This window comes from Sparus aurata, chromosome 13 (assembly GCF_900880675.1).
Source record: "Sparus aurata chromosome 13, fSpaAur1.1, whole genome shotgun sequence".
Classification (NCBI taxonomy): domain Eukaryota; kingdom Metazoa; phylum Chordata; class Actinopteri; order Spariformes; family Sparidae; genus Sparus; species Sparus aurata.
This window is the reverse complement of record NC_044199.1, coordinates 18,696,387-18,713,566: the sequence shown is the minus strand read 5'-3', so window position 1 is coordinate 18,713,566 and position 17,180 is coordinate 18,696,387. Positions and strand designations below refer to the sequence as shown.

General features: G+C 41.1%; 1 protein-coding gene across 4 annotated transcripts in view; it reads right to left on the bottom strand.

The window, feature by feature from the left end:
* The window catches only part of robo3 (roundabout, axon guidance receptor, homolog 3 (Drosophila)), a 172,614-nt gene that overhangs the window by 18,061 nt on the left and 137,373 nt on the right, over positions 1–17,180 (bottom strand). For all 4 annotated transcript variants that reach the window (XM_030438367.1, XM_030438368.1, XM_030438369.1 and 1 more), the window contains 4 exons: positions 15,139–15,310; positions 10,226–10,431; positions 3,050–3,131; positions 1,312–1,480 (listed from right to left, as the gene is read on the bottom strand). In XM_030438367.1, the coding sequence (XP_030294227.1) occupies positions 1,312–1,480; positions 3,050–3,131; positions 10,226–10,431; positions 15,139–15,310 (629 nt within the window). The remainder of the gene's footprint in view (positions 1–1,311; positions 1,481–3,049; positions 3,132–10,225; positions 10,432–15,138; positions 15,311–17,180) is intronic.

The window sequence follows — 17,180 nt, the reverse complement described above, 5'->3', positions numbered from 1 at the left end:
TCATCGTTGGAAACTATATGCATGCCTCTGAGAACAAGCAAAGTACTCTATGAGGCTTTATGTAACAGTTTATAAGTACTGATCACTTTTTTAATTGGCCTTATGTGAGCGGATTGTAACGTGAAAATTAGGACTCTCCCATCTCTCTCAGTTCCCTATACAAGCCTGTGGACAATTTGTTTAATGCTGCGGGACTGTGGATTTCTCTGGACCGAGATTTTGCTTTTCAGCAAGAGTCAAAAGGATGTGACTTCTTCTCGAGTGCCTCGTCTCAGTGCCTCTCTTCGCTCCGCTAACAGAGAGTGTTAAACTGAAAAAACCTTACTCTAATCTTAAAATGAACACTAACATCAACCGCTGACCCAAAAATCTGCTGTTTTCAAGTTGGGGGCATAGCTTTTGTCCCCGATTGCATCAGCTGTCCTCAGCTGACTGATCTTGAAGTGTGTCCCAGACAATGGCCAAAGTTTTACAGACACACACAAGCATACAGAGAGGGAGAGAATAAAGCCTACAGTCGAATGCTTGTTTTCAAACATCTCTGGTTTTTGGCCTTTGAAATGCAAGTGCAGATGTATTTTTACTCAAATATCTGGTGTGTTGCAGTCGGTCACTGTTAGGCACAGGGAAAGAGGCACTGTAAGTAATATATGGCTAATTCTTGAAAAAGATGATGGTGACTGAACTGGTAAGGTCAGCTGACATTGAGTAGGCGGCCATTTTTATAGAGCCGTATCTCAAAAACTACAAAGAGTAATATCAAACGATTGGTACCACGGGATTCAGCACAACTTCAATTTTCATCAAAGGATTTGATTTTGTCATGTGTAGCCACCACTCTTGACAGTTTCCACGCCAAATTTAGTGTTTCTACCTCTCATAGAAACAACTTTTAATGACCAACTAGCACTTGTTTTCAAGGTCTAATATTAATGAATAAATGTGGTAGCTACACTCACTTGAAAGAGCAGCAAACCATGAAAGAATTTCATTAGTCAGAGCTTCAGTGAAGGTGTTTTACTATTCACAAGTAAAACAATTTCTATCTTGGCAAAAACCAATACTTTTGCGTTCAAATTTTTAAATGTTGAGATATTCAATACTAAATGATACAGCCTTCAAACAAGCCAAACAATTTGTGGCAAAATGATTTGCTGTAAAAGCATATTTGTTGATCTGTGACAGGTCCCTGACTAAGAAGTCTAATGTGTCCCTGTTGACTGTGAAGACGTCGGGTAAAGACAGCGGAGAAGTGTGTCCACTCATGTTTTTTGCCCCTGCCTTTTGTGTAGCTAAGGGTGTGTGACTCACCTGAAGGCCTCAATGATGTAAGAGGTAACGGCGGCCCCTCCCTCATGAGCGTTGGGTTGCCAGGTCAGGGAGACGCTGTTTTTGGACACATCCGTGACTATGGGTTTGTGCGGCGGACCTGGCAACTGGAAAGGCTCTGTGGCCTGAGCTACTGATGAGTCTGCGCTCTCTGGATGGTGAGGAGAGAGAAGAGGGAGGTGAAGGGGGGAATCAAAGCAGAGAGAGGATGGGGGTGTACATTTGATTTGCTCTCTGTAATCCCGCTGATGTTGACGGAACATTTGCATCACAATGGCTACAGGCTGAGTTCCTCGCTTCTAACAGACATCACAATTTTCCTTTTCACCCCAGCTATCAGATCTTAACCAGCCATTACGACACTAATAGTCAAATAACAATCTAAGGTGTCATCAGAGCAGCTTGTTAAGTCGTTACTCCTTCATTTAACGCCACTAATGAAATCTCTACAGCTTGAAATATTGTATGTGCTAAAGCCTGATGCGATGTGGAGAAAATTAAAACAGCACAGCCTCTCAAAGCACTGGGATTCAGTTGAGAGTCTACATGAGCTGCAGCAGCTGCTGATATCTCGCAATTAAAAAACGAATGTGGGCATGTGTCAACCTTTATTTACCCTCAGACAATATTCTTTTCAAAATCATGCATCACATTCACGGACTTAAGCCAGTGGTTCTTAACCTTTTTGAGTGGCGACCCCCCCCCCCCCCCCCCCCCCCCCAAAAAAAAAAAATAAAATAAGGTTTTTGTGACCCAGTCCCGCATTCACAATTTTGACATAAACACACTCAATCATATCACTCTAGTTTTTGCAATGTCCCCGCGATTCTGACTCCTGTTCGCCCTTGTCTGCGGCTATTCGGTAGACTGGGAATGTTGAATCAGTGCAGGCTGATTGTTTAGCCTTTTTTTTTTACTTTCCAAATGTTATCAGACCGAACAGTTCAAATTGAGATAGTGAAAGGAGTCATTACGTGGGGACTGTGACACTCAAAGAATGGATCTAGTTTTTTACAGCTGCTTCTTTTACAATATAAGTCTATGGGCAGTATTTTTGGGTCAGTGCGCATCATGCGATGTTGTGACACAGGGTGCTGGCTTCAATTCCCAGCGCGGTTCCTGTGGGTTTGATAACAATGGCTTGGGTATCTGCTGGCCTGAGTCTTTCTGTTTCTCTTTTTGAATGACGATTACAGACTACCACCGCCTGGTGCTGGTTTCTCTCACGCAGGCGCAGAATGTGCAAGCTAGCTGGCTAGTTGGTTGTAGTGCTCGCGGTGTGTTCAAGTGCAGCATCTGGCCGAGACACAAGCGTCAGCCTTCCTCCCCACTAATTTACATTACCAGCTTGTTCATTGAAGACCTCAGGACCAGAAGGTTATTCAGTATTTTAATTAGACTCTACTTGATTCACAAGCAATTAAATTCGACTTTTTACAGACTGATCCCACATTCAGAATTACTTCTCAGCATGTACATTTGCTTATCTGCTGTCACACTTTTTTTAAATGATAACTGTTAATTAAGATATTCAAAGTGTTACACAGCCACCTTTCCTAAATGACCAAAATTAATACTTAATTGATACAGAAATAACATGTGTTAGTATTTCAAGCAGGATGACGTTTTTTTTTTTTTAAGTTATAAATTCTGTGTTCTTATAATTTGCCACTCCTGTCACATTACGTGCATGTATTTAAATCACACAGAGAAAATGTACCTTTGACTGTGAGCGCTCCACTCCAACTGGTCTCTCCACTGGAGCTGGAAGCCAGGCAGGTGTAAACCCCAGAGTCCGTTTCCTGGCAACAGCAAAAAGTGTATCATTAGTTCAGTGCGTGTGTCTGTGTGTGTGAGAGAGACCCTGATACTATGTTAATGTACCCATTACCAGTGATTGAGAGTAAATGTCATATCTCTCAAACCAGAATGTTTGTCCTCAGAATACTGAGCAGAGGGAAGTTGGCGTGGATGAAGAGCTGGCAGAACAGAGAGCTGTTTTTCACACAAAGCCGACCAAAAGACTTTCCACTTTCTCATCAAGGTGACTTTTTTGTATCAGTGTAAAACAGCTCATATATGTTTAAAAAGTGCATCTGTTACTCTGTTAACAGCCGTCTTTTTTTGTGCTTTGTAACAGCATCAATGTCGAGGTCATGGAAGACACGTCTCACCTCTGCAGGCGCAAAAATCACGAATGACATCATATAAGGATCTAATATGGAAACTAAGCACGTATTGCTGACAACAGAGACAGATCCACTGATGCACGTGCAGGTATAATAACATAAAGATGAAAATTTTAGTCCTCAGACAGGCGAACTTTAGAAGCACAAGGGGCCTCATGGTAATGTGAATGGATATCATTTGCATGATTTAGGTGTGAGGTGACATCATGAATTTTGATACATCTTCCCCTTATACATTAGTAACTTGAGGATAATATTCAAATTTAATCAGATTTAGCCACCATTTTTAAGTAAAATACAGCCTTAAAAACACCATGATGGGTATGTTTATTTAAATGTGTTCAGCTTTATTCTTAATGAACAAAGACTAATTCTCTTGGACATCAATTGTCATTGAATTCACAAGAGTATTTGCATTTTCATTATGTATAGCTTAATATAACATCTGCTCTAATTAACTGCTTCTACTCTGGACATTCTGTCAATTGTAGTTATTTCAGTTTTAGTCATAAATGAAATATTCTCAGTGGACCCATTTGAAGTCACAGTTAAAGTCAAGCTGGTGGCTTTTATGTTCCTCATCTGATTGCTACACGGCAGAAGAGGAGAGTTAAAGGAAGGATCAAAGGACAGAATTTTAATGACCAGCTAGCAGTGGAGAAATTTCTGAGGAGCCAGTCTTTATACTCAACAGCTACTTAGCATTCTGGACAGGCTATGAGCAGATGTAATTAAGAGGTGTGTGATAAATGTGCCTGTGTGTGTGCAAATGTGAATGCTGGCTATTACATTTTTTGGGGAGGCAAGCCAAAAGCTAGACGGGCTGTGAAATTGCTTACAATGGAGGGAGATGTTGGGGGTCTCTACACTGGGGAATCTGGCAATGTGACACTGAGGTAGCAACAACTTGCCTCTGAACATGTTTCTGTTGCTTAAGCTCCATCGCTTCATGTCGTTCTTTTTGTCTTCTTTGATTTTTTCTTTGTTTTTTCTCTATTTAATTTTCACTTTCAAAGGCCGTTCAGAAAGACAGCGGCACTGTGTGAAGAATCGTAGCCCCCCCAGTCAGAGGGGCGCAGGCGAAGAGTTGAGCGGCTCAACTTGGCTCAACGTGTCAGTGTCAAGTCTTTATCAGCCAATGAGATATATACCAACACTCATTCCTGGTAGATTACTTGTGAAGTGAACGCCATATTCCTTATGTTCACAGTTGATGATAAAGTGACTGCATGACAAGCTCTAACACTGATCTGTTAAACTAAATAGTATTCCATCATCTCACCAATACCTGAAAATAATATACACCAACAGAGTGATCTTGTGATATATATTGCAATATTTTCATCACATAACTTGAGTAGCTCAACAGCAGCTTTGCACATGGTGTCATAGTAGGCAGACATCACTACTGTTCCAACCCGAGTGGCAGAAAGATAACTAAGCGACAACACTGTTAATATTTATCAAGTACATTCTTAATGTTCAGCTTGAGCGCTACGAAAACACAGAAAACAAAGTTAATTTGCCTAACTTGACATTGCATTGACTATTTCGCATGCGCACATTGCGATATCAATTCTTAAACAATATATTGTGCAGTCCTATGTATCACTAAACTCCCTGACAACAGCAAACAGTGCATATCACAATGTCCATTCATGTACACTGGGCATTCACATGCCAGTGTAAACAGGAAGCAGATCATCTTTTTACTTAGTTACAGTGAGAAACTGAGTGTGAATATAGATGTGTTAAAAATACCTTTAACTGCATTCTATTTACTTTACCGTATTGCACCAACCGGAATAACTTCCAATACTTCTAAATAATGTGCACCAAACTTTAAAACTAATTTAAAATTCAGAAAAAATCATAAACATCTAAACGTCTCTTTAAACCTCCAATTCAAACCAGTATTACATTTTAACATGGCAGTCTTTTATAAATGAACTGAGCAAAATAATCAAGTTACTGTAATAAAATTAAGGGACAGACTCAAACCAAATGAGTTTTATGATACTGTCCAATTTTTAATCAAGACACCAGTGCAGTAAGTCATGGTGCTGAACAGGAAGGCTGGACCGACTGTCAGACAGGGCAGTGATAGAGATGCAGCTGGACAGAGCATTTCCACATATGCTAGCTTGGCTAGACTCAGATTGGCTTGGCACATTAACCCAGCACAGCTGTGATTTAGATCTCTATTACAACCGAGCTACCTGCTTCAAGGTGTGTCTTTAACTGAAGAGTACTTATCTTGTATAGAAGATATTTAAAAGCAGCCGGCAGGTCTAAGGCTGTGACTAGCAGTCAGAGGAGCAGCTACAGTGGTTACAGCAGCTTCAGTGCGTATTACTTTATTAATTCACCGTAACAGGTAGCAGTATACCAGTAATACAGCCAGAGTAGAAGAAAAAAGACAGCAGGTTTTGTGGAATGCTTTCAACAATTTGCTGAGCTCAATGTGTTCTGATGGGTAATTAGTCTAATTTGGTCTTAGTCTGTTTACAGTATGTACTCCCTAGAGTTGGTGTAAAACCACATAAATTACAGTAAGAGCGCCAATAGCACGACTCCAATTACAGTACAGAGTGAGGACAAAGGGTCTGTATTTTAACGTTAGCTGCACCTGTGAGGGCTGCTGGCTCTCTAAATAGTCCTGTTGCACTGTCACACACTGTGTGTGTGTGTGTGTGTGTGTGTGTGTGTGTGTGTGTGTGTGTGTGTGTGTGTGTGCGTGTGTATACAGGTGAGTATGGAAGTGTTACCGGGAATCTTAATTAGTTTCTAATCTGTTTTGCCACAAGATGTTTCAGTCCTCTGTAGTTCATCAATTTACATGCAGACCCAATTCACCGCAAACACAATCAGCCTCTCCTTATTCACTTATTCAGCAAACACAGCCCACATTATTCCCATTGAAAACCTTATCCATTATGCAGAGGATGTGCACGGCAGAGCCTATCATGACTAATGCCTCGCTGAGAGGCGCGCGCGTACGTACTCGGCCTTCCTCCTCTCCTGCATCTGGGCCGGCTCATCAGTAACGCTGACAGAGGAATTACTCAAGCCTAAGTGGCTTGTCAGAGCGTCCTGCAGGACATGGGACAGGTGACTCTCCATCCCATACAACACCCCTCTCTGCTCCTCCTCTCTTTCAATAGGCCCTGACCTTGAGTTGACCTGTTGGCAGGCTGATGGTGTGTCTGTCTGAGGGGGTGAGAAGCGGGCCCCCAGATGGTGGCGTTTGATCAGTGGATGGGGAATCGGCTTGTAGGGCGGGTGGGGTAAACAGCCAAGGCACCTGACTATTAATCAAGGCCGGCAGCTCTGGGCGCAGTGCGAAACAGATTGCTGAAAAATGGATGAGGCAAAAGAAAAAGAAGGGAACAGGAGGGCGGGAGGCAGGATGGAGGAGCTCCAAACTTAAAGAGGGAGTCTGAGAATATTTATTTATTTATAATAGTTTGATTAAAACTTTGACATTTGGGATATCTCTGCACTGCACTTCCCAGAAATCATCTGCCAGTCAAACAGAGTGATGTGATCGTTGGTGTGTTTTCCTATTGTTTGTCCACCCCCTACCCAGTAAGCATGGGTACCAGCCGCCTGCACAATAGCACGCACACTTTTTTGGGAGAGTGCAGACATGAAATGTGATTACTGACTATAACACGTGCACGCTGGGATTTAAAGTCAACGCATGAACTCGATTTCCTGCTTTAACCTGATTACTCGCAGCAATCTGTTTTCTTTTGCGTATGTAGCTCCCTTCTCACTCTCTAGGCTTTGTTTGGGTTCTTCTGTTTCCAAACCATCACTCCCTTGTTTTTTTTATCTACCTATCATACCTGCACACACCCCTTACCCCCAGCCCACATCAACTGTTTAGCAGAATGGCAGCACAAACCTCTCTTTAACCCCCCCCCCCCCACCCCCCGCCCCACCGATACCAGCACCACACACACACTTCCCGTCTGTCCAGGACGTCTTGGCACCAGTGGGGGACAGCGATAGTGTTTGTTTCTGGCAGGGATCCCAGGGTAATGGCATCTCCTCATTGCCAGGCTACGAGGAACAAACAGACCATCTGTCCCCCTCCAGGGGCCCAGATGAAATCGACTTATTTATACTGATTATTTCAGGGTTAAATGGGTTTTATGAATGCTGATTTCATTTTTTTTCCTATCATGAAAAAGAAAGATTGTTCTCAATGTTCTGTGGTTAATGTGTTTACCAATCTCTTTTGGAGTCAATTCATAGGAGGGCTTGCATAAATGCACTTTTAGAGATTTTAAAATTGATAACCGAAAATAAAAGGCTTTTACAGCGACCAGTTTCTGTCATTCAGGACAACAATCAGACTGACATTGATAACATTAGATCAGATAATCTAACCAATATCTGACAAATATGTGTCTATATTAAATCTACTTTTTCAGCTGTATTCACATGTATTTCATTATGGCAGCGATATATCTGTAAATCTAAGACCTTTTCCATTTTCAGATGGAAAAGCTCGATTCTCATTTTCATGGCTTTGGCACCAGTCATAATCGCCAAGTTTATATGTGGGATCTTGAACCACATGTACATTTTGAGAAAGAAGTCCAACTCGGCAAAAGTTGAAGTAGAATGTAAATCTGTAAACCATGATGGATGCTTCCTACAGAAAGTCGGAATTGTCTTTTACTGTTCATCTTCATTTTTGTCCTCCACAAGTTTGCAAACCAAGGGGAATTGAATAAAATCAGATTCTTGATCCATTGGACTTCTGTTAAGCCTTATCTCCACATTCCAAGATCTCTGCAAGGCACTCGGTGTGTTCAGTATTATGACAACTGACAGAAACATTGGCCAAAACTACAAAAGTAATTTACCAAGTTGTCACAATCCAGAATCATCTTTTAAAACAAATATACAAACATTTTTGTAACCATTTTAATGGCATGGCTCTTAGGAATGTTGGTTGATCCACCACTTGGTTCAGACTGAAATACAGTAACAACTATTGGATGGTTTGCCAAATTTCCAGAAGACATTCATGACACCCAAATGGTGTATTCTGGTGACTGTGTTTATCTTTCTTTTCATCTGGCACCACCACTTATCTCTGGTCATCTAGCACCAATCTAAAACATACAAGCATCTCTCTACTGAATTGACGGCCTAGTTTTAATGGAAAGCCATCTTTGTAGTGGTTACTGGTCAACTTTGAATTTGGTTTATAGCTGGTGAACTAATTCCCAACTTGAGATTTACTGGTTTAGTGCTAATTAGCAAGCAAGCAACAGGCATTTGTTAATATGCTATCATGCTAAAACATTATGTTGAACATGCTAAACATTACACCTGCTAAACACCAGCATGTCTGCGCTGTCATTGTGAGCATGTTTGCACATGAGCATCTAGCTCAAGGCACTGCTGTGAAGCCTCACAGAGGCTGCAGACTCTATCCTGTTACTTACCATCATTGCAGCTTATGCAAGTAAATGGAGAGTCCGGAGTGTTCATCTGAAACTGTAATACAGCTGCAGTGTTTCAGTGGAATTGTGGGCCTTGATTCTACATTTCAGTGTCCAATTTAGACACTTTCACTGACATCAATGACAAGCAAGAAACTGAAGAGATCATAACAACATCTCAAATGAAATAAATGATGCCTACAAGTAATTCTGTGATCTCCTCCCCGACGTCCAACGCCATAAAAACAATTTGTTGATTTGCTTCCTGTAAAACAGTAAAATCAAATACACCACCGTCACTGAGGGCATGTCTGCTCTCTGTGCAGAATCTGATCAAACGGAACCAAAGTCTACAGAGAACTTCTACACGGTGTATGACAGCTTAAAATGGGTTCCAAAACACACGCACTTCCAAGTTGGTGCTCTGAACTGTCAAGTCACTCCCTTTTTTATTCTCACATGACATAAATGCTGCATAAAATGTACTTCAGGTTTCAGACTCCCAACTATTCCTCCTTCCATCCTCTCCTCTCTCAGCCTCCTGCTCTTCTCTCTCTCTCTCTCTCTCTCTCTCTCTCATTCATCCAGTGCTCACTCGCAGTGATGTATTGAGGATTTAATTACAAGTCCCAGCGATCGTTAATCATTGAGAACCCACAATCAATTAATGTGCGAGTCTCCTCGAGTCTCGCAGAGGCTGCGGTGACCTCAGGTGCTGCTTCATACCCAGGAGGGATTTCTGGGCAGAAAGGATTTCATTAGCATGGAGTAAGACGGTGCTAACGACTGCTAATGGCCTCGAACGCTCATTATCATGGTGATCACGACTCACAGATGCGGTTTTTCCACATTCCCCACCTCTCCTCCTCTCATAAAAACTCATCATTTGAGTCTACCGTAAAAATGTCCTCTGTTTAAGTGCTTCGTACTTTCCCTGTAATTAAAACTGGTCTTTTATCACGTGGAATTTGTTTATCTTGTGTGAACTTCATCGTGTTTGATGTGCAAATAGTGATACATGTGGATCGTGAATACATTTTAATGAGTTCACTGGAAGGTGTGGGGCGCTGGAATGAGAAATAGTTATAAATAAGTTGAAGGTCATCAGAGAGAAGCTGTTCATTTAAATGCAAACCGACACAGGTGGAAATGAAAAGTTTATCATTTTGTGTTTTTATCATGGTAAAATGAACCAAACTGTCTTCACAAGTTTTTTTTTCTTAAGGTCTGTTATTCAAATACCTGCAGGTTGGTGATTTGGAAGGTGCCGTTTTCCATCAAGCTGATTCGACCGTCATTTCCCAGGATCCTCTGGCCGTCTTTTTCCCACTGGATGCTGGGGATGGGGTTTCCCATGATGTGGCAGTGTAACTGAGTGGTGGAACCAGGAGATAATGTGTGATTGGCTGGTCCCTGGCGGATGATGGGTGGGACGCGGTCCGAAGGCGCTATATGAACAGAGAACCAATTCAGATTACTTTTGTAACTTAAAATGTATGGTCTGACAAAAATCAGCCGTGGTCAAAATGTAATTCTCTGTAGAGCTTCACTATGCAGAGTATGCTGTTTGCCCATATTTTCTCCACTGAAATATAAAAACTCAAAAGGCACCCAAAACACACTTTTTGACACAGCAGTACACTGCAAGCCAACAAATTGAAAACAATTTAGTATCTAAATAACAATAACTAACTGATAGTAAATGATCAATTACTACCACAGTCAACTTCATGGTAGTATTTACAGAAGTAATGAAGCCAGAATTTGGAGCAGAACCTATACTGTAACTGCTGCTCACTATAATCTTTACTGTAGCTATCTTTGGCTGTAGCGACTAGCTGCCATTAGCAAGTGGCTCAGTTGGCCATGTAGCTAAGTGGCCCAATTAGCTGATGGGAGTCAGCCCACCCCACAACCTCGGATGACAGGGAGAGTCACCCTAGGCAACCAGGTTCATCGTCTCCCACTGGACACCAGACTGGGACTGAACACAGCCTCCGAGACTGAAGGTTGCCAGTATTTAAGACAGGGGATACAGTACGGAGATGATTTACAGCTGCTCTGATTGGGACTATGAATCTGGAGACAGGAAAGGCTCGGAGGCAGAGGAGCTAGATGGAGAGCTATCAGCAGCGGGCAAACAGAGACTGTGTTGCTGAGTTTTATTTAATCTATGTTGAGTTGAGAGGAATTCGGAGTGCTGTATTGTAGGCAACTGGACTTGTTTCAGTTTCTTGAAGATGTTTCACCTCTCTCCTTCTTCAGTTCTAACCAACTGGAGGGCAGTTGCAGGCTTTTAAACTCTATGTGGGAGTGACCTTACAGTGTCGTTGTAAGATGTGTGAGCTCTGAGTTTCAGAGTCGTTAGGGCCACTTGTGGGTCGTTGATCCAACCAGCCTTCAAACCACCTCGCTGGCCCACCGTTTCTCTTATTAAGGGGAGAAACTTCAACTCAGACAGTGAACACTTTTATTTCTGTTCAGCGGTAAAATAGGTGTAATAATATCCCTTTTCTTGACATTAGTCAGACAAACTGTCTGCTTATACATTTAAAACTATGGGGAGCTATCAGACAGGTCACTTTTTGTGAACAGGGTCGGCTAGCTAGCTGGTTAGCTTACTAACTTTACGCTTAACTTTTCTGCTAAACCAACCCTATGTCAAATATACATGGTAAATGGACTCTTAACAACCACTCAACGCACTTTACAGCACACGTCGACGTTCATCCACTCACACACACATTCGTACACTGGTGGCACAAATTCAAATTCAATAAATATTAAATTATTAGACCAAACTATTATACGTTTGATGTATTTTTTGATGTGTTTCACTTTTTCAGTTTGTGATCATCCTGGAAGCCACATTCACAGAGAAAGACACAAGTCACTGTTTGCTCTTTGGGTTACAAATTTCCATGTTCGTCTGTCAAGGCACAGGCTGTCCTGCCATGTGAAATGTAAAAATGTCACTATGAAAGAGCATCCAGTCCCAGGGGCTACTAAGTCCACTTTTTCTCTGGTCCTGCCCCAGTTCAACATGCAAATCAATGACATAGATTTTTCTCTGGCAGGAAGGTGTTGATACAGTAACCTGCTGTCAGAGTGATGGACCACTTGACAGGATATTGAGTAGTACCGCAAAGCATACAGTATTTAATATTTATCATATCTGAAGGTGTCTTTTAAACACACACTATATTTCTGAGTAACAACGGATGATTTGGGATAGAAGTCTTGGTGAATAATTGAGAGACTTTCCTTTTTCACTACATGCATGTGGTTATAGCTTATACAGTATACCCCCACAGTTGTACACAATAATGAATAAAAATCTAATTCTCTTTTGCTTTTCACATGTACTCAAAAATCTATTAATAACTTCAACATTATTTCACACAATCACTTGAATATTAACCATTTAAATAATCATAATAACAATAATTTTAAAAAAGGATACAAACACGGATACAAATTGAAACACATGTTTTGGTACCATATACATTATGCTAACACTGAGGGTGAATTTGCACTCAACTTTGCGGAATTCAACTATGAGATGGTTTTAATGACATCTTTTATCAGCTTGTGGTAATATGAAAATAAATAAACACGTTATATGTGTTGTTTTTATGGTATTGTTTTCTCTTGGAGTTAAACCTTATACACATATATGTGTTTCTCTATTTGAGGCTACTGCTTATAAACCACATACAGTAATAAGTGTCCTAAAGAGTAAGCATTCTTTAACTTGACCTTTGTGCGTCCACAGCTTTCCTGAACTTGTTGGAGCCACAGACAGCCATCACCAAGAAACTCAGGGACATATATGGTCACACTCCATGTCTGTATGTCTGTAAATTCAATCTTAAATGTAAACACCATGGTATGGGCGTCGCCAATTAGCAGAGTTATGCTTAGTTTAGACAAGTCCAAATATTGCAGCACATTCAAAAATGGTTGTGGACAGGAGCTGAAGACTGTTTGAAGGCCCTGTTTATTGCCCTTTTTTTCCCTCTGTGCAGGGGCAACTGCCGCTCACAAAGCCCTCCCCACCATTCCACACACCTTCCACCGTCTGACATTTGCCAACAGACGCGGGGCTCACTTGCATTGTAATTCTATCCTATGAAATGATGATATTTTCAGCTAACTGAAGCTAACTGAAAATGGGAAAAGTCAACAAAGGAGGTAGTGTTGTTAGAGCTGAGCGGAATTCTTGTTTACTCCCTGAATGGGAGGGATGCAGGGAGGGGAGCATATGCTGCGGCAGGGTTATTTGCATAGAACTATCACCAGTTGTCTCTTTTGATTACATCTGATAAGGGCTCCTGCTGTTTGTTCATTTGGAGGAAGAATATTTTAATTTGAGATTGATTTGAAGAGTTTTCTTATTTTTATGCTGGGGGGAGGATAAATCAGCAGATTGTGAGAAATTATGAAATATGAAACTGAAAATGTTGCGTCTAAAGATTAGTAAAGAAATTGTTGTTGTTGATTGGATTAGGAGTATTTGTTTTGCTCTTATATTTTTACCTATCCACTTAAGGACAACTTAAAAGGCATCTTGACTGTGGGTCTCGGTGTTGTTTTCACTTCATCCAGCTAACAGGGGGAAAAGAGTAGCAAATGCTGAGGATATTTTTCAGCTGATTAAAGTTTTAACACAAATGTTTCTCTCACACAAATGCATGGCAATATGTCATTTAGTTCAGTACTACAAAATAAAAAAAATCTGCCAAACAGAGGTCAGTACACTTGAATGTGTATGTAAGATGCCTCAAGATGATTGGCAGTTAGGGAGGAGAAAGGTGAAATCATTACCTTATGAATACCTATGACCTCACGGAGTTGTGGCAGAAGAAACTGTCTAATGTTGGTGTCTTTGGTTTATGTTTTCATGCTCGTGCAAACCATACGCATAATAACTCAATGTTGCACACATATGTTGTAACATACCGTCTCTCCAGGTGAGTTTTATCACTGTTTCCCCTGCTGGCCCCGCCCACAACTCCTGCTCAGACCACAGACTTTACATTGTGATGATGTCACAGATTTTTAAATCACTTTTCTCAGCTTATTGGAAGTTGAAGTTTTTTGAATAAAAAACCCCAACACAAATTCATTCATAATAGAAAGAGTCATACCTTGATTGCAGTTCTTGATGTCCTGTCAACAGCTTTACATACATCTCTTTAACAATGGGAAACTGCTTTTTGGGCCGCAGGGGAATTTTTCGTTGGAATACCGCTACTGGCTACCATGCCATATTGGAAGCAAGGCTAAGTGTCAGCGTAGTTGGACAAGTTGTTTTTGTTTATCCCTCACAAGCATGGATCTAAAAGCAATGGAGCATGGCACGTATGGAACTCTCACAAAAATAACGCGAATGTCTCGTTCTGAACTTGAACCCTAAACAAGATTTGGAGATATTGTGAACGCTTTGAAGCCAACACTCCACAATGTTGAAGATCTAGGTAATTTTATCGCTAGTGAAGTTGACACATTTTAGCTTCATGCGCCACTGAGTATCTTTCATAGGAATGAATAGGGCTTCGCCTTAAACACTTAGTCCAGGTTAAATGTAACATGGACACCTGAGGAGGTGGGAAAATAGGACAGGAAACTGTCTCTGGTGAGTGCTGCGTTTGTGAAGAGGCTAAACTGAATTCACACACATACACGCACACACACGAACACACACCTTAGGATCCTGCCTACTCGCTATCTTGCGGCTAATGAACAGTTAAGTAATCTGGCTGTTTGGGGTGAATAAACACTGGCACTAGCAATAGACACAAATTACCCTGCGACTAACTCCCGTTATTAATGGAGGTGAAGAGATTCTTGATCTCAGTCCTCTCCTGGTTAAATAAAGTTCTATATTTGGACCAAACTCGGAATCCAATAAAGGCAGATATACAATCATATGAGAATTTTAAAAACGAAAGCCAAAAGGCAAGTACCAACCACACTAGGTATGAACCACGGAAAGGAAATATTAAGTATTCTTTTAAGTAGCTTTTTACTCTCTATAAATATTGCAGCAAACAATCCCTGTATTTTTAATGTGATCGCTGTTTATTGCTCCTCCAGTCACAGGTTACTGTGCTCACTCACCCTTGTCTGCCTGTTTGTGTGTTTACACTCACCACTTTCCACCTCCAGCAGGGCTTTAGTCAGGATGCTGCCGGCTACGCTGATGGCCTGGCAGATGTAAAAGCCAGAGTCTTCTACTTGGACGTCCATGATGGTCAGTTCTCCGCTCAGCGACACAGAGAAACGACCCACCTGTGATGGCTCCTGGATGGGAAACAGCAAGATCTGAAGAAGAAAAACATCACAAGGATTGGTCTTTTTGTTTAGCTTCTTCATGATCATTTACTCATTCCATACCTTGTTATACATTCCTTGATTCAGTATGTAATTACAATCAATTTGACTTAAGTCAACAATTCATTATTAATTTAACTGTGTTAACATTGTTGTGCTTTTACTCAAAAGGCTGATATTGATCAAACATGTCCCGAAACCCTCAAGCTACAACAAAAAGGAAGTTATGTCAATGCCACACATATGTTGTTCAACTTTAAACTTGAATCAGAATTCTGCAGCCATACACAATGTTCACTGATAAATGTAGCTCTCTTCGATATTCTTAAGATAAGGCTTGTTGACATTTTCATTTAGACAAAGTCCAGATACTTTGGGTCACTTGAAAACAACAATGCTGAAGACATGGAGTGTGGTTGCTTAAAAAATACTATATGTTGATGGAAAGAGTGTGCAGTGAGACAATGGACAGATAAGACACACTAAGATCTGTTATTCAAATGACAGAACTGAGTTCCCCTTTTTGTGCAGAAGACTGTGTGTGTGTCCTTGAACCGATAAACTTTAAACAACAATAAACAAATGAAATGCAGTCACAGAAAAACATGAAATTAAAAAAATCAATGGAGTAACAGTAACAGATAGGAAAAACATTTGCAAACAGTAGTTTACTATTTAAAGACTGCAAATATGCAATAAATTATTGCAAGTTTAAAGCAATTTCAATATCTGTTCTCGAGGTGCCTGTGACAAATCTCTTTCACCGCATCTTCATCATGCACACCCCTGGCTGTTACTTTTATTCAGTGAGTCAGGAGAAATAGTTTCAGGGCTTTGCTCAGGGGCACTTCAACAGGTTAGTCCAAACACAAACCTCCTCCAACCATGGACCTGAACAATTAAAATCAACCTGTTGGATGCCAACTGTTACCAGTGATATTTGACCCTTTTACAAGCATAACCATTCATCTGTAGCCTGAAAGCAATTTACAACCAGCTTTATGTAAATAACTTATTGGCTTTCTAATGCAATACAATGTTAACAAAAGTGTCTTTTTTCCTCCCGCAACTTTATCTCTGATCTTCTCTGTCAGTATAAAATAACTGTATATTTCCTGACTATATCTCTGAATGTGAGCCACTATTCACAACATGCTTCCCACATACTTCCTCTCCTCCTCCCCTTCCTCCATGCTTTCTCCTCTTTATCTCTCTCCTCCACTCTTGTTCTCCCTCTCCCACACACATTCTCCAGGCCTCCTCCAATCTCACTCTTCCCCCTCTAATCTGTACCTGGGAGCCATGCTAGAGGCACCCACGCACTCCCATCAGGCCTTTCAGTGCATTCCAACCAGCTGCATTGCTTATCATAAGCTCGCCCTCCTCACACACATACTTATGCATGCACAAAACCCACATCCACCTGACACTTTTGAAGACACGCAGGTCTATGCAGACTCACACGTTGGTGAATTACACTCTATTTGGATGATGGGAAAATTAGGTGTGTATGAATGTGTGGCTCACTGTGGTGTGAGTCTATGTGTGTTTGTGTGTGTGTGTGAGTCACCCTGGCACATAACTAGAGCACAAAGTGGTAAAACAAAGGATAACAGTTAAGAACGTGACAGTGAGAGGAGACACGGTCTCTCTTTTAGGCCCAGTATCAGAGTGGCATGTGAAGAATCTACTTGCAACTAGCATAAAAACATTAAAAGAAGTTACCTTAGGGTGCCTTCTTGATGTTGATAAATATGGAAAGATGTCAGTTTTTTAAAATGTAAAAATGGGTGAGTATGGTAGTATTGTCTGTGCGACTGTCATGAAGACAACTGGATGGCTTTCCATTTTCCTCTGATTA